The 27,848-nt window shown below is 39.5% G+C and overlaps 1 protein-coding gene across 1 annotated transcript in view; it reads right to left on the bottom strand.

Annotated features, from left to right (window-relative positions):
• Phlpp (PH domain leucine-rich repeat protein phosphatase) overlaps positions 1–27,848 on the bottom strand; it is a 115,363-nt gene that overhangs the window by 39,098 nt on the left and 48,417 nt on the right. Inside the window, exon 5 of the mRNA XM_076899563.1 lies at positions 12,664–12,896. Within this exon, the coding sequence (XP_076755678.1) occupies positions 12,664–12,896 (233 nt within the window). The remainder of the gene's footprint in view (positions 1–12,663; positions 12,897–27,848) is intronic.

Genomic DNA, 27,848 nt, shown 5'->3' with positions numbered 1-27,848 from the left:
AGTTATTGCGACGCAATATGCGGTTGATATACCGCTGGCACCTGCTGTTTCGCGTGCAATTGTTCGCTCCCGCGCTAGATTGGGTCTTTGCGTGGGCGTCGGGTAGTTTTGTGTTTGATGAGTTCGCGCGGACGTGATTTGTTAACAAACGCGCGGACCGTTTCTTCTTTTCCTTTAAATTGCACTTTCATCTCGATCGAGGTACTGAAAAAAAACGGCTAGGAAAAAGATTCTTTACAGAGAGCACCTTTTAATTGAGATATACGCCGCACGCGAGTAAATACGAACGTGTTTGCAATACATTTTTTAATGAATCTTTATTATGCGATACAAATTATCGTTGTTAAACAGTATTTATCGCTAAATTCTGCTATGCAGGAGAGAGAGTGGAAAATATCGACCATTTTTTATTTCAAGCGAAAGACATATTAATCTTCCTTCAGTATTTTACCCGGAAATTCTACTTAATTTTCAGAATTAATTTATTAAATAAGTGTCTGGTGTGAAGGATAAAGGGTTTTCATTAATTTAACATCATTACATTAAACTGTAATTATTAATAAATTCACTAAAAATGACTTGGACTTGCTAGAATATTTTCAGAAAAACCTCTCAATTGCAAACGGTTAGAAATATAGAAATTTACATTAATACATGAAGAAACGTTCAGTGTAAAATTATCTATCACATTTAAATCTAAAAAAATGTATCTCTCATTCACAATTACAAATTAATCCGAGGAAACTTAATCCCTTTTTCCAATTGGGGGTTGAAAACGGAAACGTTCAGCCATGGAAATTTCACGTGTATCGTGCAATGTGAATTGCAAAATCTTGCGATGTACATTTCGACCGACATATCTTGAAGAATGAAAAAGAAAAAGAAAAAGCGAGTACCCGCTCGAGCTACACTTTACTTACTTCCATCACGCGAGCAGCTAGACGACGATCGAAGACGCGGCGCGCCACTTGTGGCGCGCTTTAATCGCCAACCCTGTAGTCGAGAGCGTCGATCGTCCGGGGGGAAACGTCTTCCGATAATCCAACTTTTTATCACGCGAGTCGATCGCGAGGCAAGTTTCCACGGTTCGACGAAATTCGACGTCTGTATTACGTTCGAACGATGTTAAGACTTTTAAGAGGGGCGAGAATTGTCGAAGGGCAGGGATGGCGGTGAGAAAGAGCGGGGGGTGGAATGTTGGAAATCGAGGGGAAGTTGTAAGCGGTAACTTTCGCGAAGTGCCTTTCAGCGATTAAGAAGAAACTTTCGCGATTTACAGTGGATTTCGCCGCAGACCTCGACGATCCAATCGAAGATTTACGACTGAAATCGCCATTTGAACTTTATATCTTCTCGAACAACTTCGAAATTGGAGAGGCTTGTAAGTATCGCGGCCCCCGGGGATCGTTATCCGCGCCAGGTTTTCTTTACGTTTAATTGCGCGGAAGTTATGGCATCTCGATTGAATGGAGCCACGATTATTAAAATTGTTCGTTACCGATCGTCTCGACGATATCCTTCGCAGAATTTTAACTGCATATATATATAAATTGCCTGATAGATTAGTTCTAAATCATTTCCATTATACGTGTTCTTCTCCAATATACAATTGTTTATACAGTTTCAAATGTACACATAAAATATTGTTTTTTTAATTACAACTATTGTAAAGGATATCAATTCGGTCAGGAATTCAAAACAAAATTATATATGATATTGTTTGCAATTAAAAAAAGCATTATTTTATGACGATATGACGCTTCGATATCTAAGCCATATTAGTTGATAGTAAGATGAAAATTAATTATTCGTCATTACTTGTAACAAACGCAAGAAGATTTCCATTAAAAGTAATAAAAATTCGTGAAAGAAAATTATTTTGTAATTTTCGCAGGGAGCGATTCCGAAACCAAAGGGAATCCCTAAAATCTCTCGTATAACTTCGAAGAGCCAGCTATAAATAGCCGAAAACGGCTAATCCTAATTTCCAGCTTCTCATGGGTCTGATCGTTTCGTTGATCCAACATTAGCCCCCAAGGACCGTTCCAGGCTGGATTCAAGAGGCAACGAGAATTCGTGGCAAAGTTCGCGCAAACAGTTTTTCGATGCGCGATTTCGCAGCTAATTTCGAAACGCGCGGGAACGATGGTTCGAATTGGCGAATCAAATATTTAGCGGGGTCGAATCGACGGGTGGTGTAATAACGCGGCCGGGTCATTGGCTGGCGAAATTTTAATGTCTCGTTACTACGAAATCGGTGCCAGGCCGTGGTATAATAAATTCCACGGGAGGTGTCGCTGGTTAATATTGAATGCGACAAGCGACGCCTGTTAACGAGTATCGGCGATTTGCCGTGCAATCGGTTGTGAAAACCGCGGCGAAAGGAGGAACTGCCGTTCTGGGAACCGTTACGGCAAATTGGGGGATGAAATGTGTTTCTTTCTGTATTTTGTTCTGTTTACCATCGTCAATTTTAGTTTACTCTATAAATTTTGTAATTTAACGGTTTTGCAGAATTTTAAGAGGAGTTATTTCGTATTCAGTATTTGCATGTACAACGAGAATCAAAAAGTACAATTTCACGTTTACGTTGCGTAAATTAAAAATACGCTGGATCGCACGAACGACGAATTGACAAATGTAATTCTTATAAGGGTGAGCCGGTTTTATTTTTGTTTTTCGAACGAATCTGTTTGGTAAAGTGTGTACAGTGAAATTGCGGCGAAGGTTATACCTAATTGAACCATCGAAAACGCTACGAGACACACTGATTCTACTCTGCTATGTCAATTACGTTCTTCGTTAGGTAATCAGCATTTAGATTAATTTCCCGCGTATTCGAGAGCGCGGTTTCGTCGTTCCGAATGGAACTGTTCTAGAGCAGTATGAATGCGATGCGGATACATCGAAGGTACGCCCCGAATTCCCACAGGCATGAAACGCAATGAATACGATTAATTAATGATGCAATGACAGAGGAGGTGCTGATGATTGCAATATACCTATACCTTTTCTATATCCTCCATCCTGTGTCTCTGCTGTATTTACACACAGGGTTGATTAAACATAATTACCGCGGTATCTTTGTTTGTACGCATATTATGTAGAGTATCAAGAATTTCCAATTTCCAATATTTGAATATTTTATCAATATTTTTATAAATTATTTAAAATCTTCGTCTCTTTTTAAGTATTTAGATTTGATTGAACAATATACGTCTCTACAAATTAACCTTTTGCATCGAGGGCGAATTTAAAATTCGTCTTCTAACTCGTGGTCTCCGATATGGAGATAATGCAAATGTGAAATAAAACGAAGACAAGAGGATAAACAAAAAAGATACACTAACAGTATATTTAATCGATATAGATCCTCTCTTTCAAGGGATGGACGCGTGACTGCCTAGCTCGCTTCCTCGTCGCTCTTTGACACTTTCTCATCTCGACCGTTAGCCCACGTTACCCATTTACCATTTCCCACACAAGCAATTTTTAGTTCACATAAGGATAAAAACAAATCGTAATGACCTCATTTATTCTGTTGTAAAATGACAAATGTTATGCAAATGATAATGCTGTTACTGTTACTGTTACTTTTTGCTTTCAAGTACAAAGGGTTCAAATGCAAAATTGTCTACAACAATTGGTCTCGCGAGACCCTAGAGAATCGTTTAAAGGGAAGATAATACGAGCGGATCTGAGAAACAGAAATATTTTAAAAGTAACGTAAAAATTGAAACCACGTTAGGCACAACGCTCTGGTTACTCAGGGTAGTTTCCATCGCGGGAACTTGTAACAGCGTTCGTCGAGCAAGTTTCTTGAGCGCATCGAACTGCGACAAACGGAACTTTGTATTCCCCGGTTCGAGGGGCAACCGCAACGCGACGCGGGAATTCGTTACGAGGGACATTGATTTCCTCTCTCCCTCTACTATCGTGCAGCGAGTTCGATCGTGGATCGAACGTGCCCACGTGGACGTGGACGCGGACGCATCGCATGAAATACGGGATCATGATTCGGATAAATTCGTCTCTAAATATTCACCGATCGGGCCCGATACAAATAGGGTAGCAAGCATTCACGCGTGCACTCGATTTACTTGTCGTTCGCGAGGATTTGAATAATTCAACGCGCGTGCCGGCCATTTTCCTGGTTCCCCGTCCTTCCTCGTCAAGATGTCCGACCCGTTTCATTTTTGATCCACCTCTATTCTCCTTCCCCTCCGAATTTCCAACATTACCATCGATGTCTTTGTTTTACCTTTCGTTCACACGAAGTTACGAATTTAACTACTTAAACGAACCTACTTTAATTTTCGTTGCTTCTCTGTAGTACAACGGACGAACAGCAATTATATTTTTCCAACGAAAATAGTATTGAATTTATTTTATCTTTGAAAAAAAACCGCAAGCTCTTCGTTTTATCTATAAAGATTTAAGGAACTAGTAAATTGACTCAAGTCTCTTTTTCTATGAATCCACTCGTATACGTAAAAGGAAACGGATGTTACAAATTACAGTTGCGTGCAGAAATATTTGTTGGTAGTGAAGCGTGTTTCCATAAAAATAACAGCAAATACTGAAAATGACAGAAATAAAATAGTTCATTTATTTCGATTCTAAAATAGATACATTAGTATTATTATTATTAGTATTATTTATATTTTAATAAATATATAGAGATTACATTTTTCAAGAAGCTTTTACTATTTCTATGGACTCCAACGCCACTGACAAATTCATTCTCGTCGAGAGTACAATTTTTGATCTATAAATTTTTTAATCTCCAACTCGCAGTCTGAGCTGACTGAAAATTGTCATTTCATCCGAAATAATTTAAAGCACTCGCAACTTGTTCACGATACCCTTCGATTAACGAGTCGGGAAACAATCATAAACCACGGTTTATCGATGCATTGTAGATGGAACGCAATATATCATTGAAATGCAAATTGGAGGAAACGCGATCAACGAGATAAGACGTTCCATTCATAGTCCAGAAGGCAAATTGTCTACTGGTCTGGGTTAATTCGTCTATATAATACCGGGCATGCATAATGGTAATTTGCGATTATAAGCTGTTACGGTTACTGGCAACGTCGATCCTCGAACCGGTCAAAGTTCCCGTCCACCAGAGGGAGCTGGAAAGGGATAAATCCTTCTGCATAATTCATGTGACGTTTGCCAAGTAATATCGTTAAATGTCGAACAGATTCACCATCGTGGCAGCTGGTGCCCGAAATAGTTGCGGAGTTTCATCGTTTTCATTTACATTTTACGGTGCCGTCCATTTTCGTTGGCCAAGTTTCATTGCTTATTTGAGCATTTCGCGTAACTGAATATTTTAAATATCTCGAATAGTGATTGACATTGGAAATCTATTGATATACCGTTCCTATTAAAAAGTACTTAATTATTCACGGATAATTGCGTACAGATGTCTGCTCAAGGGGGTTAATTGTTTGCGATAACAATTAATATCGACAGAAACCATTTAGTATTCTTCGATCAGTTTCCTATGCTTTGAAACTATCGATACTTTGTGTTTTTCGTTACGTTTCCCATTTCGTATCTCGTGGCTACGAATTCTTCTTAGAAAGATATTTTCAGAAGAGGTAGAAATGTGTATAAATCTTAATGCGCCTCGCAAACAGCAAACGATAAGAGTTCTGACGCCGGATAATTTATACCAGGTTAAAATAAGTATCTCGATCACGCGAGACGTTACGAGTACGAGACGAACTTTCCTTCCTTCTACTGACTTTATTTAAAAGAAAAAACATTTTTCTCTCGCGTGTGCTTAACGTAAGAAAAGGGGTAAGAGTAAATTAATAGCGTACGCGAGATTGTCCGTCGACGAAACGACGAGGAACGGAGTAAGATGTTCACGTGAGATAGGAGAATGCGTGGCTAAATTTGCCAACCGCGATTAGCCGGGAGTTAGAAAGAGAAATTGTCACTCTTATCTTACTCTGCATATATCGCTGGAGAAATACGTGCATAACTATTTAGTATCTTTTTGCCATTTCAACGAAACAATTTAAACTCTTTTCTTCTTGTTTCAAAAACGTTTAGTTTAGTTTTTAAAACAAAAATAATTCATTTATCTTTGGCCACTAAAGGGTCGAAGAAAAATGTTTGGGATATTTGCATATAAATGTTGCATAATCGCTACAAATTTGCCTAAACGAAGCACTGTTCCGAACGTTGTAATTTCCCATACACTTACTTCCTGAAAATGCAAATGGCCGCCTTCCATAAACTCCAATTCCTGTGACTCGTTACGATCGCTTAAAATTCGTCCGATTTCCGGTTCGAGGGCGTACGTAACGAGAAAATGCAGGGAGGGTCACAGGTACCGTCCCTTCTCATTCCCGTTCTTAAAATAAAAGATCGATCTGTTCGCGTATCACGAATAACTACCGTTTCCAAGAATAGCGAAGCAATAACGCGAGATGCCCCGTTCGAGGGCAGCACAAAGAACCTGCTCAATCGTATTCCTCTCGCCTTTACTCCGTGGCCAATACCACGAACCATCCCCCTTTTCCTTTCTTCGTGATCTACATTTGGATATTAAAGTTTATTCATCGTGATTTCATATTCAGCCAGGTGCCCTCGGGGCAATGTTTGCATCATTCCGAATTCCGCCCGTTTCGAGTCACCGCGAATCACTCGATGGCATCAACTATCCCGGTCTCCTCGTCTCAATCGTCGATCTTTCAAACGTTATCCAGCCAGCTACGAAGAATACGGGAAAGGTTTCATCCCGCTCGTACGTTTGACGTGTCGCCGAGCCCCGTCTCGATGAGAAGCTTTCTTTATAGATTTTAGATATTGGAAATTCGGAATGCCCCGTACGTGCCTTCGCGGTGATTGGTTGGACGTCGGGTTGTTTGTTCATTCGGGAGTTAGCGAACATTTTTAGGCCCTCGTTTCGATGAAACGGCCATCTCTTGAAATTTCTCTGTTGGAAATCGATGGATTTCGTTTCAACTGGACGATTGTGTACTTATATTTGGTATTGCGCTTTAATTTTGCGTGTCTGTTGGAGGGGTGGTCGCGTAACGAGACGTAGTTGCACGTTATTCGGAGTGATATGAGATTTTTTTATTTGATTCCATTTTAGTATGGAAATATTGTCTTTCGATAATTATCTTTACAAAGTTCATTAACAAGTTCCTTAAAGAGTTCATTAACACGGTCAATAGCCACTTTCAATGACCTTTTCATTATGTTATACCAAAGATAAAATAGAATTTCCATTTCTTTTCTTATTGCTATAATCGTGTTTTGTAACAATAATTAATAACATCAATCAGTAAATATTCGAATATTACATTTCATTGTTACATTGTCGAGGTGCTTCTTAAGTTTATTATCCGCTACGGTCAGTTCAGGATATACGATATTTCCCCGTGGATCACACGGGGGTGAATTTTTACCCGCGATACTATCACTAGTCAAAAGAAGGCATTTCATCTCAATGTTTTGCTCGATAAGTAAAATTGAAGAAACTCCTTCCACAATTCCTATTAAAATTTACTTCAACGAATCCGTGCGTATCGTCTTTTTTAACATACGTCCTATGAAAACTATTGTAAGCGTATGCCTTCGTTATCCAAACTTAACTACTTGCTCGTCATTAACGTTAATGTGTGAAGTGAGCATATCCGAAAGACTTCACGTTGAACACTAATTTGCTCACGTCTGAACAATCAGAGTGATATACGATAAATGAACTGAGATATACTGTTGCGTCCTTAATTTTTCTTTGCTTAATTACTCTGATAGAATATCGAGGACGATTTTTACTGCCAATTTGAAGATGATTGTGTGCCGAAAGAACGAACAGTTTTCAATATATTCAACTCTATATTTAAATAATATTAATTTGATTTGTTTAGTTGATCTTAGTTGGTATAATTCCACAGTGGTATTTAAAAAAAGTATACGCTTATATACTTTGGAAAGCAGCAGTGAGCTGCTTTTGATTCTGTGGTGGTGATGGTCAGGGTAATTAACTCGAGGTTACTCGGCCTAACGGGACCTTTAATTAGGTATTTTGGGTTTATGATACATCAATTTTCGTCTATGTTTTCTAGCAACCTTTTAAAGCCTTAATCTCGATAACTTGAATTAAGAAGTTAATTAGCAAAAGTAGTAAGTAGAAATTGAGGCTTTTAAAAAATAACTAATTATAAGCGAACGTGGCATAAACTTGGTTTGAGTTTGTAGTTGTGTTTTGAATGAGACGGAACACAGTTAAACGCGTGAAAAATTCACATGAACTCGACTGTACTAAATTTCGAACGAATTCGTTGAAACAAAATCGAAAAGGGAACGCGGGGAACGAGTTCCTCTGCATTCCTGCGGAGGGCTGCTAATCGTTATTCCGATTTAATCCGATTTGCCCTCGGCCGCAATTGACCGTATATCGCGAGCAAAATTCCTTCCACTTTCTGGCCGGGCGTGTAACCGGTAATCGTCCGCGTTTATGATGCAATTTCGGATGCGCCGGACGCGTAAATCGAGTTGGCCCCGGTGAATTAGTGGGCCGCAACACCTAGCTAGACGCGTCGAGCGCGTGCAGCTAGGGCATCGCCGCGTTATTGCCGGGGTGATTCGATTAACCGGCGTCAAAACGCGGGGGATGCTTGTGTTTCACCTCATTTGCGAGCCCCGCGACGCGCCCTTCTCCTACGCTAGCCTGTCTTCATCAAAATCGGTTAATCGAATTACCGCCTACCACTTCCTATCCGCGCGTACACCCTCTCTCTAGTTCCAAAATTAATTATCAATCATTCAATTACGATTACCGTGACTTCTGTTTTCTTTTTTTTTTCTATATGATTAAAGAACGTATGTCGAGCATGTCCAAAGATTCTTTTGATATCGTTTATACGCAGCACAACACGACGGTTGAAACTTAATACTGTTGAGAAAAACGAGTTGCACTGATTCCAGAAGTGGAAACATTCCTACATGGGGTGTTTTCATTTTAAACGATCGAAATTCATCGATCTGTTCAGTGAATAGAAACGAGAGAAAATTAATTAATCGAGCGTAGGTTCTATATTTATATCTGATATCTTTACAGGATCCAGTCATATTCTTATCACAAATTTTTTTAGGAAGCTTCTGCAAGTATTTCTTCTTGGGGGTGTTAAAAACTGAGGTTCGTTTAACGATTGCGCTCGAGAGCAACCCTTTAATCGTTGGGAAGAAATCCCATCAGCCGAACAATTCACGCGTCCCTCTCCTAATCATCGATCGGAGGGGACCCAGTTATTGGCCAGCACGGGTCTCTGTCCACGGGTGGTCCGCGTGTGCACGCAGAAACTGCTCGACCAGTTTCGTGCCGCTAATATCGGGAGATATGAAATATCGGCCGAACGATGCCGATTGAATTCTAGAGCGGGCCGCTTATTGAACGGCCGCGGAGTTTCTTTATTCCCGGCAGGGAATCGAGCCTCGTCGTGAATGCAGCCGAAGAGCGGCGACTCCTTGGATATCTTTTTAAAGAAAACGGATCCCTGAACCTGTGCGAGGATGAGAGACAACGAGAGCGAGTGGAGAAACCGAGTGAGTGAACGCGAAAGAGAAAGAAAGTCTAAGAGTATGTGTGCGTGAAGCCAGAAGGGTAAACGAAGAAAAGAGAGAAAATGAAAAAGTTAGCGTTTCTATGTATCCGACATGTGAGGAAGAGTTAGCGAGTAAGAAAGGGAGTAACTAAACGACCATGTATCCGAGTGAATACACGTATCTATATATAACATATACATATAAATATATACGTGAGGGTGAGAGAAAGAGGAAGTTAGGTCAACAGCTTCTCGCTACAAGCGGATATAATCCCATAAGTCAGCCCTGTGACCGGCATTCGTTCAAACAAATATCGAAGAACGCCGATCGTCCGATTCTCCTCGCGTCTTCGAGGGACGGTTAAATGATCCTTCGTAGAGTGTACAGAATCATCGATCCACCCTGAACGCCTCGACTGCTCGACTAGCGCACACCTGGCCGTGGTCACTTTATCGGGTCCATCCAGTCGGCTTCGACTCGGCTGGCGGATCCTCGATTTTCAGGGAACACGCGGTTCGCGATCGTGAATATTGCACGGGCTGGATGGGTGGACATCCGACTCACCGAATGACCGCTTTATTGTCAGATACGTCGGTTTTATGTGCCTCCGACCCATAACTGCCGTTGGATCTACCGGTGTTTCAGGCTGCGTTCGATCGGTTCCAGAAGGTTGATTAACGATCGCGATTGTTTTAATTATCGGGGAGATCGAGTGCTGTTCGAGTTACACGGAAGTGTAATTTACGATGTCACGGATGGAGCAAAAATGTGTAACTTTTCGAAGCTACGGTAACTTTAGAGTAGAGGGATTATTGCAGTAAATGATTCACTTTTCTGTGCATCGTTCTTATTACTTTACTAATTACTGTTTTCTATTTTCGAAAACCCGTTAAAAATTTGGAGAAAGTGGTGTTAAAAGGTAAACTCGATCAAACTCGACTTAATTTCTCGTTTAACTACGTTTATTAATGAATCTACTCGCGCGACGTACTTAAAGGGTTGAACGATGGAAGAGTTTTATTAAAAGTAAACCAAGACGATACTTTTCATAATATTTGCAGATATACTTTAAATTTGTATAAGCAAAGCATGCTTCGAATATTGTAAATTTAAATATGATCAACTTTAGCAGTAAAACAGAAACATTAATATTCACAGAAGCATCGTCTGCGAAAATTAACAATTCGTTCGCAACTGAACCTTCTATCTCATTCTCTCTCTTTCCGTCTCTAAGTATTATAATTTCGAAACCCACCGTTGTCAAATTCATCCTCGAACTCGTTTTCAGAGTGTCATGCAAAATTCAGGGGCGAAAGGATAAGGATCGCTCATTCTCGCGCGGGTTAACCTAACCGGCACCCCAGGAATTGCTTTCGTCGACGAGAGCTTAAAGTTTAAGTCAGCCGCGATTGTCTGACAAACATTTCGCCCCCTCGAAGATTGATTCCGGCTTTGGAACTCCTCTCGTGGAAATCGTCTCACTTTTCACGCGTTTCCATTTTGTTTTCTTTTAGTTTCTTCGCGCGTCGCACCGCGGTGCCAATGTTAACGGATAAAGCGAACGGGAAAATTGATTAAATTTCCTCAAGCATTTAGTTCGTCGTATCCTTCTTTTTCTTTTAAAAGTAGAAATTGTCCTTCTTATTCTACTTGAAAAATACTATTTGACTATTTTTCAAGTTTTAGCCATCAAGTATTTGATTCGTAATTAACTTTGTATCTCTCTGAATTTTCTGTGTCTAATTCTTGAACAGTGGAGTATCACGTTGGAATATAAATAGGACCGTAAAATGTTTCGATTTGATCTTCCCAATTTTCAGAAATAGAACAGAAAATTCCGTTATACTATTATTTCCATATATTACCAGAAGATTGTATCAATGCTCGAGATTCAATAGACCTATTTCCAGCAAACGTACCAAAACATCGCGCATCACTCCAATTTTCAAAACTCTCGATTCTATTTAAAAATTCCCATTCATTTCCAATGAATGCAAACATCATTTCCTATTCAAGCATATTATGCAGAATCCTCTATACGTCTCCTTATCCGTAAGCTATTCATAGCGTACGCAGAAAATGTCTAACACCGCAACAGTTCCGTCCCTCGATAGCGTGCTCTTCGAAGCGATGTTTCGAATATCCCCTCGAGTTTTCCACCGGCGGACAAAGAGCACTCACGCCAATGAACCGGTTGCGATAGATATTTATCCGAAAATTACTCGAGCGTAGCCGCGATCCCAATTTGTTCCATTTCGTTCTCGCGCAGACTTCCCGAACGGGAATCATATTTTCGCGAGGAAGCGGGCGTTAAAAATCAGATTGGAAATTAAATTGACCGTGGCTCGAGCGGCTCTCTTCCCTACGGAGGTGGTTTCTTTGTGATCGCGCCCTTAATTGAAATTGGCAACTCGTTTAATCCCCCTTGGACCGTGGTACGCGCCCCTCGATTAAACCCTTTCACGTTTTGCTCGACCGTCTCCGCCGTGGCCGGCTTAATGGACAGGCGTTCGTTAACTCTGTTAATTATCACTAATCGATACCGACGAAAATGTTTCGTGCAAATAAGTGGAATGTTTTCATTCGTACCGTATTTCACTGTTTGCGATGGTTAAAAACACTTTTTAGGGAATTCGAGTACGTGCGTGCGATGAATGGACAATGGTTTAAGTATTGTCATTTAACTTTCAGGACAAAAGTTGCAATAAACATAGATTATAAAATTGATATTTTCTTCGGTTATAAATATTTTCAAAAATTCTATTTCACTTGTAACAAATAATTTCATTAACTCAACAGATTATGCACACCTCTTTAAACACCCTGCACAACAATAACTGTCAACAGTACTTGCAACCTGTTCCCCTGTACCCTAAAAAAATTCAGGACCCATCGATTTCAGAAAATTTCCACCACCAGTCTCCACCTTAGCACCTCTTCGACGAACCCAACTTTTCCTTTGAGCCGTGAAAGCAGCGCAGTTGAGAAGAAAAGAGGTGAACGAAGAAAGCTGAAGAGCGTGATCAACATAGAAACGAAGTTTCCCTATTGCGGCTCGGATTGTCCCGGTGTTTGACTTACCTGTTTAATCCAACTTTTCCACAAGTCCCTGTCCCAAGGGTGGTGAAAGCCGAGATATAAGTGTCTCGTCTCGCGATGGTGGCTCTCCTCCTGCTGTTGACTCTGGTGACACTGGTGTGTGACCCGCGGAAATCCAGTGATACGCAGCACGAGTTTACCGAGACGCGACGGGGCATAGCAGACAGCACCGCCGTTGGCCAGTTCCATCCATTCGGGCCGGGACTCCGGACAGGCTGGAATCAGGATGATTGATTTCGAATTTAGTTGCAGCCGGCTCGAGCCCGCGGTTATCGTTGCGTTAACAGACGCGGTAAGATTTAATGATGGCCTCAAGGGCTCGTCTCTTCGGCTCGTCTGTCCGTCGATTCAACGTGATAACCTTTCATCTCTATCTCTTTAAATTATTCCTCCTGCACCTCCTCCTTTTACACCTGGTTCCGTAATCGAAAAAAGTGCCTGAGATTTTAATTACATTTTTTCCAATTATGAATCAGAAATTGGAGATTTTTTAGAGCTATTATAATAGTGTACAAAATGTGAAGTTCGATGGTAGAGTGAGTGAACAAAATAATAATAACACGATTGAGAAAAGATATTTCACGTACAATTACTATTTGGGTATCCTGAAAAATAATTTTTAGTAAGAGATGTTCCCTCGTAGTATCCACACGTGCATCAAATTGCACAGCTTCTCGATCGAAACGAGCGGCCGATTCAAGCCGTCTCGTAATAATCCCTGGATTCTCGTTCGATCTAATTCTACCTCGCGAATGCGTGCCGCAAAATCGAAGTACAACAAACGGATATCGAATGAAAACTAGTCCGACAGGGAAGCCCGTACATAGAACGAAGCCGCGATTCGCTCTCCGGCGAATAATCCCCGACTTTTGATCACCGGTATACACTCGATCAGGCTAATCACGCTCGAAACGAAACGAGCCGCGCAAACAACCATCCGCTGCGAATCACGCCCCAACAGCGGGCATAAACATCGACAGCGCTCTTCAAAAACTCGTTCGATCGGCCGCCAGGGGGTGGCGTAGCTCGCGAAACGGCGCGCGGGCTGCTCGAGCAATTAGCTGACGAACGATAAATTCCCGGGGATCAACAGTTCCGTTGGCTTTTTGACAGTGACAAACGCAGCCGAGCCGCGTCATCTAATTACACGGGACTCCGAGTGGCAGGTGTCCATTGACGCTTCGAGTTACCAGCCAGCCAAGGGCGTGACAGAGAAGGGCTGCGAGAGGGGTTCATGAAGAGTTAGAGAGCGAGAGCGCGTCACCTCGTACGCGAGATGGAGAGAAGGAAAAAGTTTTCGTTCGAAAGTGTGTGTACGTGCGTGAGGAAGGGAGAGGGGGTTAACGAGCGACAGTGAGCGAGAAAGAGTTGGAAAGTATGTGTGAGACTAGAAGAGGGAGAGAGAGAGAGAAAGAGAGAAGGGTAGGGTGAGGTTTAAATCCCGATGCGTTCGTTTCACGCCGCGTGAGCCACGCCTAACGCGGGCCGCGGTTTGACAACGCGGCTCCGGCTGTCTGATCGAATTTTCCCGACAGCTTTCCGGGAAAACACCGATGCAAATCGGATTTTATGCGACCGGCGACGCGACTGGATCGCGCGCTACGCATCCCCCGAGTAATCCGGCTGGAATAATAACGCTGCACCCCCTCGTGGAACCCCGTCGACGCAACGATTCGATCTGGATCGTTGTTTCGATCGTGCGTCTGAATTTGTGATCGTGTTTCTGAGCGACGACGGGGTTGATATCGCGATTGCAAGAAAGCTGTTTTTCAATTTAAACGATAGGACCGAAGAAGCCATCGTTATCAGGAAATCTATTCGTATCGAACTATTTTCTTTCTTATTTATATTTGGTTTTAACAAATTCGTGAATCTGAAGCTCGAAAAGTCAAATCATTTTTCATTACTTCACCCACTAGACGACAATCTTGAAAATCAAAGAATATGTAAATATTATTTAAATGAACAATTATATTTAGTGATAACGATCTAAATAGAAATTATAGTATTATACATGATGTCCCATTTAAGTTAAAGCGAGCTGCTTCGTATATCTGTATATGTAGAAGAGAAGGGGTAAAAAAAAAATAGGGGGAAGAACATTTTGTTCTGGTCCTGTCGGTAGATTCATCGATATGGTTACCAAAATGGCGGAATTGCGTCTTAAACGCGAGGATGTTAGGAACACATCCAACGTGGCAAGTGACAGAAGACTACCCCAAAATTGACCTATTCAAACATTTTCGAAGTTGAGGTTAATACTAAAAAAATGGTTAATTATCTGGCGTGACCAAATTCTTTCTGTATGGATGCAGAGAATATATGAGGATACACGAGGATCAACTTATGTACAAATCATCACTTTCTAAAATATTTTAATTGAAAATAACTAGAACACGGAGTACAATATCATTTTTAAAATATATTTTAGTATCATCAACAGGCACGAAGATATTCGAGTGGTTCCATTCACAAGAGACACTCTCTTCGTTATTATTTTTTTATCACTATTATAAATTTGTATAAAAAAATTATATCTTCATATCGAATCATCATCGTTCGTTACATTGTTCATACGCACGTTCATCGCGTTAACACGTTTCAGGCGCAACCCTTACGGAGACATCGCGTTCCGCGTATTCCCACGAGAAGGAATTAATAATTACCGCTGATTTATTTCCACGCGAAAACAATTGCACGCTAATACGTATATACGAGCGTTCGTTTGATAATATTGTCCCCTTGGGTGCAATCGACCAGGGGAGTAATCCCTATCGGCTCGAATAATAGGATAATATTCGATGATATCGCGCGGGAAAAAAATGCCGGATTTAATTTAACGCCCTCGAAATTTTATTGCGTTTCGCGCGCGTTTGTGCTCGTTGTTAAAATAGCCGTAACTGTCGGTGAATGATAAACGCGTTATAAATCGTGCATGCGAACATTTCATTCTACGAAATGAAACGAGTATTCATTTGACCAAAAAAGTAAGTTGAATTTCATCAATTTTTAATGTATTTATCTGAAACTGATTGCTTGCTTTTAAGGAAACGCGCGCGGTTTCTTTAATTCGAGTGAAGTATTTTAAGAGAATAATTTAAATCATTTTGTTTTATTTATACATTTATCTGGTTCGAGTGAATTTCTATTTTCAGGACGCAAAGTCGGGATAGTATGGACATTTACCACAACCCAGAATTGATATCGAGTTGATTTTCTTTGTTGCGGTACGGCAGGAAGTAACAACGATGGTAAACCGTAGGGTGAGGGCAATTAAAACTTTTCGAAAAGCTTTCAAAGCAGGAGGGGTGGAAGGGGCGAGGGTAGGAGTGAGAGGTTGGTCAACGCTTCGGCTCATTATTAAGCAATCACGAAAAGTTTTCCTTGCGATGCTAATGTCGTCGTGGGACGTGGTCGATCAGTGAAATAGCTCTAACAAAGGGACGATCTTTCTTGCGATGGAACGCCGGAAAATGTTACTTAAAATGAAATTTCCGTCGCAGGGATCCAAGAATGAATCGAACGTTTGGTAATTAAGATTATGATATGGTTGAGTACGAGATTGGTATCGTTACTATTGAGAGTATGAAGTTGTATGAAGCCAATAGCGGCCTACGATCTGCAGTAAGAAAAAATCAGGAAAGCCAAAAGGAGAATAACGAAGCTAGGACAATCGTGCGATAATTTGTCTAGATGAAACTGTAGAGCAACTACCTCCGTTCTGACTTAAACGATTCTTTAATATGTTGCGGAAATTAATATTACAAAGCAAGTTGATTTTGTCTATAAGCGTGTTAAGTTGTGAAGTAAAGTTACTCATGTGTCTAATAAATTTTCGAAAGTGGCCTAAGTCTATTTAAAAAAAAACAGCTTGTTAGCTATTTTAGTATTTAAAATTGTGAATAATATATTTAAAATTACTATGATTTTGTAAAACGAAAATTAATCGGTTAATAGAATTATACAAATTTTTATTTTGTAAATGGCTCAAGTTTTGTTTTGAGAGTTTCAAACGGATATGGAATATATTATACGGTAATCTTTTATGAGATGATATGTTCTATTATTAATGTAGTACTGTTTCATCAGCACGGATAATGACTTTTTAAATAATAATAATTCTAATAGATATATATTTGATATAATATATTAGTAGAAACAAGTCAGTAAGAAGAATTACCAATGCTATGCAAATTGACAATGATAACGCTACTGTGTACACAGAATCTACTTTTCTTCAGTTTCCTGATAATTTGATTACTATTCAAAACTCAGGATTTATTCGCGCCGGGAGAATCCAAGAAACTTCAATAATATTCAATGCACGACGAAGGCAATTGCAACGTTAAAATACAACGATTTAATGGATTTATTACACTGTATACCATCTGTACATTATAATGATTTGAAATTCCTCCTGTATACGTAAATCAGAGAAGAATGAATAATTAGTTAATAATGAATAAAAGCTTAAAAGTTTTAATTTTATAACGTAAAATTGTATACATTTCTTTTTATTTCACAGAAAATTTCTTTCTTTCATAGACTTATGCCTTTTTGAGAACGAGAAAAGTTATTTCATTAATTTTGTAAATGATTTGTCTATTTAAAGACATCAAAAGAATACTTATATTTTAAGTAATGTTAACAATACTAATTGGGTTGGTAAATTATACATTCTTAGAAGCACGAAAATATTCTACTACCATTTTATTAGAGTTAACAATATTTATAAATTTATTATACCGCGAAGCCTTAAATATCTCGATTTGAAATAATTGTTTTTATTTTCGCTAAACTCAAGAAAACCTAATAGACTGCTACATTTATCGCAACTCGCAGTTGTAACAAAGAGCAGACAGAATTAATATCAGTAGCTATTTACTCGTATAATCTGTAGAATTCTAATTAAATAAAACTTAAATAGTTAACAATAGCAAATATCGTAACTATTTAATTAACTATTCTTTCACGAAATCGAATTTTGCAGATCAGAAATATAACGATACATGTGCAGATAATTTGAATAGCTTGAAACAAGATCAATTTTTATATTGTATTATCCAGAACCAGAACAAGTATGTAACAATTGCATAAGATGACAGTGTATGATGACAGGCATACGACTCCGTGTAATCAGGGAACGACAAGTACACCCTGGGACCGGTTCGAACTCTGCCGATTTAAACTGCGACCGCGGTGCCAGTTTCAATTACGAACTGCTCCTGCTCTTGCGCTTTGCAACGGCCCAGAAACAAATCTCGCGGTCACGTTGCCGTCAATGACGACTAGTGTCCCTAATTAACACGGCTTACCCTCCGCCAGACGGTTTAATTTTGAGTTTACCACACGGATCGCCACAAAAAGTTTCCCCATACGCGGTCAACACTTTCATCCCTTCTCGCAGTGATTAAAAAATTATTATACGATGACCTGATGATGGTCGAGTGAATTTTTCAAATTGTTGAAGTACTCATTCCACTGTTTCATTAAACAACTTGTCTCTTATTTTTTAAATTCGCCAGTTTTTGTTTTATTGCACGCGCTTTATATTCCTTCTCATGCAAAGGAGCAGCGAAGTAAATGTACGATAAAATAGTGTGTTCACAGTCCTTTATGATCATAGTCGCGAAGCTTGTGAATCGTGGAGAAAATTCTTTTAAAAGGACACGATTTATTTTCCAAAATCTTATTACTGTTAATTGGAAACATGATTTCATCCCTTTTTTTTTATTCCTTCGAGGAGTATATTGGAGGTGTTAACATCTGGAAATGAGATGTTAACGCATCGAAAGATTAAAAGAAAAGATAATTAGATCTGTATGTAAATATTTGATTACTTGGTATCTGAATGAATATTAGCTACGTATAAAGTAAGGAACCGAGGCTCGTTGATTTCGCGACGTTCCCTCGGCAAATTATCATAACTAGCCCAAAAAGCATCTCGAGTGTCTACCGCGAACGCTCCGCGCAATTTATACGGTGCATTAAAACCACTCGCTGGCGGAGGAAATCACGCGGAATTCGAGTTCGGCTCCTAGTTAAATGAATTTAAGCGAGTCACTTATTAGAGGATCAAACTTTTCGACGCCGGTGAAAATTCGACCCGTTTAAGCGGAAGACACTCTAGAGACTCAAACCGAGCCAATCCCCGTTTTGCACCTCGCTCTGCACCTATTTTCTGTTACATACATTTTCAACTACACACGCGTTGTGCAACAGACCTGTAATTAATACGATCGATGTCTCTGCTTTATCCATTCCTTAAAAAATACGCGTGCTTGCGTGCGAACGTTTGTTGGAGCTACAACGATGGTGGTAAAAGCAAAAAATGAATCTTGCTTTAAGAAATTGAATTCTGTATATAAACAGTGAAAGAAACCCATCGGTTCGAATGCCACCTAATGGCCAATTTTTTTCTCTTCAGGGGGAGAACCCAGGATTTTTTATCGGGTGTTCTCACTTTTTGTGTTCCAAACCTCTTAATAAAGCGCATAGTAAGAAGTATACCAGTAAAATTTCATTTTCTTTTACCTATACCCAATAGTAAGCAAAAATTCTACTCATGGGCCTTCCATGTAATTTACAACAGTTTCCCCCTAAATGACCCAAGGGAGATGAGACTCGGAGGAACATGCTTCAGTTTTAAAGTACCAGATACACAGAGCGCATCAAGCACAACCCTCTTTCTATTCCTATTCAGTACGCTAATTTTGTTAGTTTGTATATTACTTTTATTTTAAACAATATAAATTTGTTTATATGGAAATATATAATATTAAAGAAACTTCTAACAAATGTTAATCCTAGATAATTGTACATTTGGAGATGTTATCGTAGCAATCATACCACCTGTAAGACTTTGATGGAATGGTGTTATGTGACATCACGAGATCGAGTGACGTTTGTTCTACTTTTTGAAGACATGACGATTGCAGCGAAGAACCAGTTGCCGCATAGCTAGCGTACATAAGACATATAGTTCTTTGTCACTAATGTATTTTTTTTTTTATTTAATAAGTAAATATATGTACATTGCACACTCGAGTCTCAGCACCTTCGTGACTAGTAAAGTGAGTCACTCAAAGATAATAAGCACGAATGTTACTTCCTGAGATTTATTGTAATAGTCGTCTAACCGTCGACTGTTCAAGTGACAAAAATATCGAAGTTATTTTGAATATTGATGAACCCGCAAAAGACTCGATTCAAATTCTGACAGCTGCAGAATTTGAACCTTCTGTCCATCTAAGAAGCGTAGAATGGCGAAATACGTATGCAACTACCGCAACAAGGTTATTTATGGAGAGCGCACCTTTAATATTTGCCAAGATTGCAAACGTTCATTTTTACTACTTTTCTATATTTTAATAAAAGATATAGAATAACACTTCTCTTAAGTTACGCTAATTTTTTTGAAATAAATAATGAAATTATAATAATATACTTGTTTTTAATTCGTAGCGTACGAGAGGCGAATGATTAGTTACAAAGTAACACTGATTTAAGTTTAGTTACCTAGGGTTAAATATCTTAACTATTCAATTAATTGTACTTATGGGTAAATCGAAATCAAATGATAAAGATCAGAAATCCAACGATATATGTGCAGATATTTTCAATTACTTGAAACAGGATCAACAAAACAAGAGAGAGAGCAAACATACAATCCAGATTTAAAATAAATATATAACAATTGCATAAAAATATCACGTGTTAATTGAATATGTTTGGAAAAATCTCTAATTCATATCATCACGATATCGACGAATTCGATAATCCACAGTTCTCCAATTCTCAGATCCCTATAAAATTTCTATTATTGGTACACGTGATGCTCGCGCCAGTAAATTATTGCGAGGCAACATAAATAACTCGGGATAAAATATAGACGACCGTAAACTCGTGTAAAATATACGAAATATCGACAGTGCCAAGAGTACGTTCCGTCTCAGCGGAAAAAGACGTCGCGGACGGCCAAGTGGCATTTTTGCCTGCCAGTGGATTCATCCGAGTTCTTTTTTAAACCAGCTACCCGTTGACTCGTCTCGTTGCCGTCGACCGCGGCCCTTTTACGAGCGATTTTCGTCGTTGGCTAGACAGTACAGCCATTGTTCCAATTGCATTTGCAACTCTCTAAACGCAAACCTTTCGATGACTTTGAAATTATTCTAAAACGCAGTGTAAAAATAATTCTAATGATTGTCCTTGTGACACTGGCACTTCGAAATTGCAAAATACTTTTTTGAATAAATTGCAGCGAGTCACCATATGGTAATACTCTAGTTTAAAAAAGGGCTGTGCCTTTGAGAAGTGCCATAGGTACCTTTTTTTAATTAATACAAGGATTGCAATCAATTTAATCTCATCGCGCCTCGAATTATTTTTTAATGGTGTTACCAACAACTTCTTAATGTTTAAAGTGTTTTATTTGTAATTTACTTCAAAGAGTAGTTTCTCGATTGTTACTTGTAAACAATTTTCTTTACTAATTATGTTAAATGTATCTCTTAAACTTTGTTGTAATTTATATTTATGAAATTTCGGCTTATAGCCCAATGATATTATTTCTTTTTTTATTTATCGATGTCGAGCCACAATCGACAAAGGAATGCAAAGAGTTGCAAAGAAATATCATATATTTCTGTTTAAATAAATTATTCGGAAAGTAAACTGCATGTGTAACACACAAGATTGTAAGATCAGTTAGGCTAGCTTCCAAAATTTTCGACACGTGTGTTCACACAGAATTATTTTTCATTCTACGCATACGTTACATCAAAAAATATGTCTTAAAAGAATGAAAATAATTTTCGGTACCATAATTATTGATAATTATTAAGCTATATATGACAGGTTAGCATAAATGAAAAATGCCCTCGACAACGTATTCGAATTTCCACCGAGGCGTATAAATTGTGCTCGAAACTAAAGGGTTGAACGCGAACGCGTTTCTTACGAACGCAGAGGAGAGAGAGCAAACGTGAAACGACGCGTAGGAAATCGCCGAATGACCATATAAATATTCATCGAACGATTTAAATTCATATCTTCCGACGCCAATCGAGCGAGTGCCCTTTTTTTCTTTCCATCCGTGTACACGTGTGTACGTGTACGTTGGCAACGCGACGGTATAATTGAATCTACCGGAGAAAATGAAATTTTCTGTTCCCAGCAGTGAGAAAGGGACCGTACTGTTGTTGCTTTGGCCAGTCAAAAGAGAAAGTTTCGCGCATTATGTTTGTCGTGTTCCACTTTTTGAATGAAAATTGTGGCCGAGTTTATTCGCGGACGTCTGTTCTGTAGAAGTTGTCGTTGGGGTATTTTTTCGTTGTTCCCAAGTAGGTATTATCAGACGCGTGGTATTGTCACTCGGATAATTATCTCCGTGCGCGTTTTGAACTGTATGCAAAGGTGGAAAATTTTCAAATTCTGATAATTATGCATTATTTTCTTCAGTTCGTTTCAGTTCGTCTATTTCTGATCGAAAAAGTTCTACGCTGGAAGTTCAACTTGGGAACATTCTTTAAATGTACAAGATTAAATTTGCAACAAAGTTTACAAAATTTAATTAACATTTAACCTCTTCGGTTCGAGTAAAAATCGATAGGAAGAATATTTCTCCTTCGCAAACATTACAAAATTCTCATCGATTCCGTTACGATAGATTTGCTGCGATAAACGTAAATGTTAATATCATCGTCGAACTTAATCCAACATGTCCACAGATCTCCAATGGCCACTCTATCCACCGATAACCTAAATCATTCTTTCCTAAAGCTTATTAATAGTTCCCATCTTGGCTCTTCATCTACGAGTCCATAAAAAGACTTTACTTCGACCCCCAAACTTCGTTATGTTCTCAACAATTAATACTGATCCCACTTCTCTTAACATTATCATCGAATCCAATTTGACATATCTACGGACTTTCAATGACCATCAAATGGTTTACTCGGCAAATAATTTTGTGTATGCTCCTTTGATCTGATTTTTTATAATACCTCGCCTTTTCAGTTAAGGGGCCACTTTTTTCCTTAAAATATTTATATTCTCAGAAATCGTAGACTCCATATAGCAATAAATAATTACTGTTTAAACTAGTGGTTCTCAAATTTTTTGAAGTCGAGGCGCAATTAAAATCCTATAAATAATTCTAAGCGCACTACGTACAAATTACTGAGAAATATGTTATAATAATTAAGTCAAATATTACAGAAAAGAGTACATCAAATATACTTCTGTTGAACTTAAGGCTTCTTTATAATCAGTAAAAAGCGTCTAGAACGGTATGATGTTGGCCTAATTATGAGCCAGTAGATGATTGTCTTTGCAAGAAATAACGCTGTTAATTAATATAATACTGATGTATTAACAAAAAGAGCAGCATTTCCGTAATGAAATGATATAATAGAGTAACTATATTTATTTTTATATCTGGCACATTGTACAACATTCTCAAGAACCCCTACACCCCTATCCCAGAAATCTAAAAAAGATCACCCTTAACTCCTCTACGATTTATTTGCCTGCTCCAACAAATATTACTTCACCGTATCCCTCAAAGTCACATATACGAACAACCCCACAATCCACGAGGGTTGCCGACGTCGTCAAAGAGCCACCAGGGCCGACTCCTAAATTCACCTTTTCCGCAGCGTCGCGAGATTCGAAGAAAAGGCACCCTTTCAGTCTGGCAGGGTTGGGTCGCGCGGCGCAACCCTCCGAGACACGGGGCTTGATTAAACCACGGGTGGGCCGCCGGTAACAGGTGTTCGCCATCGGGCAACGGGCTCAATCAAGGGCGAACAACCATACTCGAGCGTAGCCGCGTTTCGCTGTCGTCCGCTGACTTCTGCTCGCGTCACTTTCCACCGACTTATTTACTTTTCGGGTATCCGCGACGGCCGCGCGGAATGAAAAGCCCATCGCCGTCGGCTCGGCCATGCTCCGGCTTAATTAGCCGGCGAAGTCGATCCGCGCGCTCTTTGACAGTGTTCTCGACAGTGTTCCCCGTTTGCTTTTAATTTGCCTTCTCCGCTGGACCGCGCTGTCGCTTTGTCGCGTCGACGTACACGTGGAAGGGAAGACACAGCAGGCTCCGCCTGTGTAGTTTTCGAATTAACGAGTCGTGACTGTTGGTGACTCGCGTGGACACGGAGGATTGGGAGTTTGTTTTTTGACGGGACTGCGCTGCGGGTTTCCGCGAGCTCTTTTTGACGATCGCTTACAGCCGACTATTTCTACAATTTACCGTTTCGAGTTTTTTTTTGCTGTGGTGGTATACGCGGTTCGGTTTTTTACAAAATTCTGCTACGAGTTACTTGTGCGTTTCTTTTACGTACGTTTCTGTACGGTTTTTTTCTTTGTGGAATGTTTATAAAAATGTGCATAATTAATTTTCTGTGAACTCTCTCTCTGTGAGACTTAATTATCTAAAGAAAAAGGAACGAGATGAAGTATAATAATCCGATATTTCAAATGAATTTAGGTTAATTCGGTTCTCGGATAGACCTTTGAAATTAAGTCGAAATCTTCATTCGTTAAGGTCGCTCGTGCAAATAACCACCATCGACTATCACACACACACCAGTGGTAATGGTCAAAGCAGCGATATTCGTAAAAAGACTGAAAGGAAAAGAGAAAAAGAAAGAAAAAAAACAGAGAGGAATTCTCCATTAAATTTGACGCTTTCAAGCTAGATCAAAACGATATGTACAAAGATACTTCACGCCTTTTCACCGGTATCGCAGCCATTTGCCAGTCGTCCATATTGGCGCTCCGATCGCTGCATTCCATCACGGATCCATAGCGAGCGTGCTCATTGATTCTGACATTTTTATCAAATGATAACGAAGTTGAACACCGCTTTGCCGAACGTGATCGGAATCGGATCGACGGGTTTATAAATTGCTCGATGCCATGGAAAACAGCCGCGCTCTGTAACTCCCTTTCTCGCGATCCGATTGCTCTTTTCGAAGACTCCGCCGAACCGTCGACATCGTTTCACCTTCTGCCTTTCTCTTTTTTCCTCTGTCTGTCTCTCTCTCTCCCTCTTTCTCTCTCTCTCTCTCTCTCTCTCTCTCTCTCTCTCTTCGTCACCGTTCTTTTTTCTTTTGTTCCGTCGTGTTTGTTTTAACCGGTAATCGACTCACCACGCTTCTGTTGTTCCTTCGTACAGCGAGCGGGCTCGAAAAATCGATATCCATTCGTATTGCTTTGAAAAAGTGAGTTCTTCGTGGTGTTTTTTGAATGAGCTTGCAGATCAGCTCGGTGGAAACTTTTTCAGAAATCAACTTTGTTACGCCAGTCGATGCTACGCTTTATTATTTCGGTTTTTTGGAGAACTGCTTGTATTTTTCAGTGGTTCTGGAAATCTCTGGATTTCCAAATATTGTCTGGCTTTTTTTTGTTGTGTATGTGAAATTTATAAATTGATGTTTGTATATTTCAATGTATACACCTTCAGTGAACTATCTTTTCTTATTTCTACTAGGTTCTTATAGTTTCTTGTAGGAAAGTAGAATAATTGAGACACCAGTTTGATCATTTTCGAATTGTACGAATTCTTTAAATTTGATGCAATTTTTAATCTGAATTTCTAGAAGCTAAACGATTAACTTTCCTCGAGTTACATTTACAAAGAATACGCTGTAATTTTTTAAATTTTAAACTACGATTTATTTACATGTACAATATCTTTTTCCCCTAAACAATTAATCAAAATGACTGTTTTTAGCGACATAGCGTTGTATCGCGATACAAACGCAATTACAAAAAAAGAGATAACTTTCTAAACGCGGTTAACCCAATATTTTCAGCCTATTTTCTCCCAGTCCTGTTTTCCGAAACATTTCGAGATTGGCTGTGAACATTGGAAAAGTTGCCGATCGATTAATTCGGAACGAGACATTTCGCTCTTTTTTTTTCCATTTTTTTTTCCCTTCGTTTTTTTCGACGGTTTCATCCGTTCGAGCTGGGCGCATTGTTTTTTTGCACGAGGCAATTTACGATCGACAGCTCGGCCCTGTTCCCTTCGCGACGAGCAGGGCTATCGATTCGAACAGACTTGATTAGCTTTCCTCCGTGGATTATCTGCTCGATCCTCGATGTCGTTCCGCGGCGATCGCTGCTGAATCGACGTCGACGCGATCTCCTCGTGTTCCGGGCTGCGATATTTCCTACCTTTAGATTTATCGTTTTATTTTTCGAAATTGGTAAAAAAGTATCGCGGTTTCGCGTGTCGTTATTGCCGATGATCGCTTCTCAAGTCAATATCCATCCTTAACGAGCGTTTACGAACTTACTGCTACCTTCTCGATTATTTAAAAAATAATTTCGTTACTTGGAATAATAATTTAATATTCTACATTTCGGTACACGGTCTCGCGTTATATAGAAAAATATTTGTTGTTGTAAAATGTTCATTATAAAACATCCCGTTAAGTAATAAACTCGTTTAATAATATCATTGCAAATTTCGCGTTCCTCGATCATTTAAAATAAACTACTAAAATTAAAAATTTATTAATTTTAATTTTAATTAATTACAAGACATTCATAAATCGATAGATAGTTCTTTGCAACTGAAATGTTATTTTGAAAACGGGTGATGAATAACTAACTCGTAATTTTAAACCACTCATGCGAAAAACTCATTCATTTTGCACATTCTCTCTCGCTCGCATTCCATAATATTCCGCATACAACATTTGAAACCCAAAGTATTGATTAACTAACAAAGATAAGTTTGTTATCCTTCACTAGTAATTATTTAGAACATTTAATACACAAGCATTATAGTAATTGGTAAGACGTCTGCTTATTTACCAATTAAACTTGCTGAAATTCAACTGTTTCTTTACCAATACTAATTGGCCATGCTTCTACACATACCCGACACCCATAACAACAAACATCAAACTCTGAACTTATTCCATTTGTAAGGATAATCTCAAGATCAACGGATCAAGAGAGCGACTGTTCTGCGACGCAGCGGCCACTTCCGGCCGCCATATTTCCCCAAACCAGCAAGTTCACTTCTACCTATTTCTAAGTATCACAGTGCTTTTAACTCGAATCGTTTCATAGACATTTCTCTAAGCCCTTCTCACGTATACTATTTCATTGGAGAAACGTCACCGCCCTCCCTCGATATCGTTCCACGATCAGCCATCGCGCGCGACGGACCCGACGTATCCGGACGTTTGAACCCGTAATTGCACGTCACCGCGATAAATCCCACGGTCGAAAGAAATTCTTGATCCGCGGCAGCACGCACTCGAGGATGGTGACAGGATCGTTTCGCGGGCCGGGATAAAGGCCGGAGGACGCGCGATAAATCATCGTGTCCCGTTCTGCGAACAGGAAACGCGGAGGCCGAAAGAATGGCGAAGGCTAGGTTTTAGGCAGAGCCCCGACCGGATGTACGGGCTACGCTGTTTCGCTGGATGATGGCCGCCCCTGTTTCGCTTTTATCACAGCGAAGAACTCGCGGACGTTTATGTAAAACGGAGGACCGTGATCCCGTGGAAAGCGTAAACGACGGTGGTGTCGCCGCGGTATAATGGCCACGCGAGGCGATAAAATTCAATGGTTTCCCAATGGTTCTATTATGCGGGACGCGTTGTAATTTCACGTCCGGGAGAGGACTTTCAGGTATTGTCGCGAAGAACAAAATGGAATTTGTTTTTCCGCGTTGGAAGCGAGCTTGACGAATCGCGCGGAGGACAAAAATGTAGAATTTCTTTTTTCAGGATACGTTTTTGGTAAGAGACAGAGTTTTCTAGGAATGAAACTGTGTAATTGAAATGGCATATGACGTATGGCGCTTGTCAGATAAATGGAGAAGTATTGTTTCAAATGGTAAATAATTTAATTTTTTTAATTTTCACCGAATTTGTTAAAAACGATGCGTGCACAACTGTCAAAATAATCGAAACGTGTTGTTTCGTTCGTATTAAAAATCGTTACCTCTAGCACTTTCATCGCTTATCATTTAAACTTCTGCGTTTCTCCTTCTTCGTCTTGTCAAATAACATTTCTGACGGAAACAAGTTCGAGAAATGATACAGCAAACTATTACTATAATTCCTTTTTCTTTTGTTTCCCACAAAAGTATTTCCAGCGTATAGAAGCGGACTTGAGAAATGGCACAGAGGGGCAAA

This window comes from Xylocopa sonorina, chromosome 8 (assembly GCF_050948175.1).
Source record: "Xylocopa sonorina isolate GNS202 chromosome 8, iyXylSono1_principal, whole genome shotgun sequence".
NCBI lineage: Eukaryota > Metazoa > Arthropoda > Insecta > Hymenoptera > Apidae > Xylocopa > Xylocopa sonorina.
Note: the sequence above shows the minus strand (reverse complement) of the source record. Positions and strands in the feature narration are given on the sequence as shown.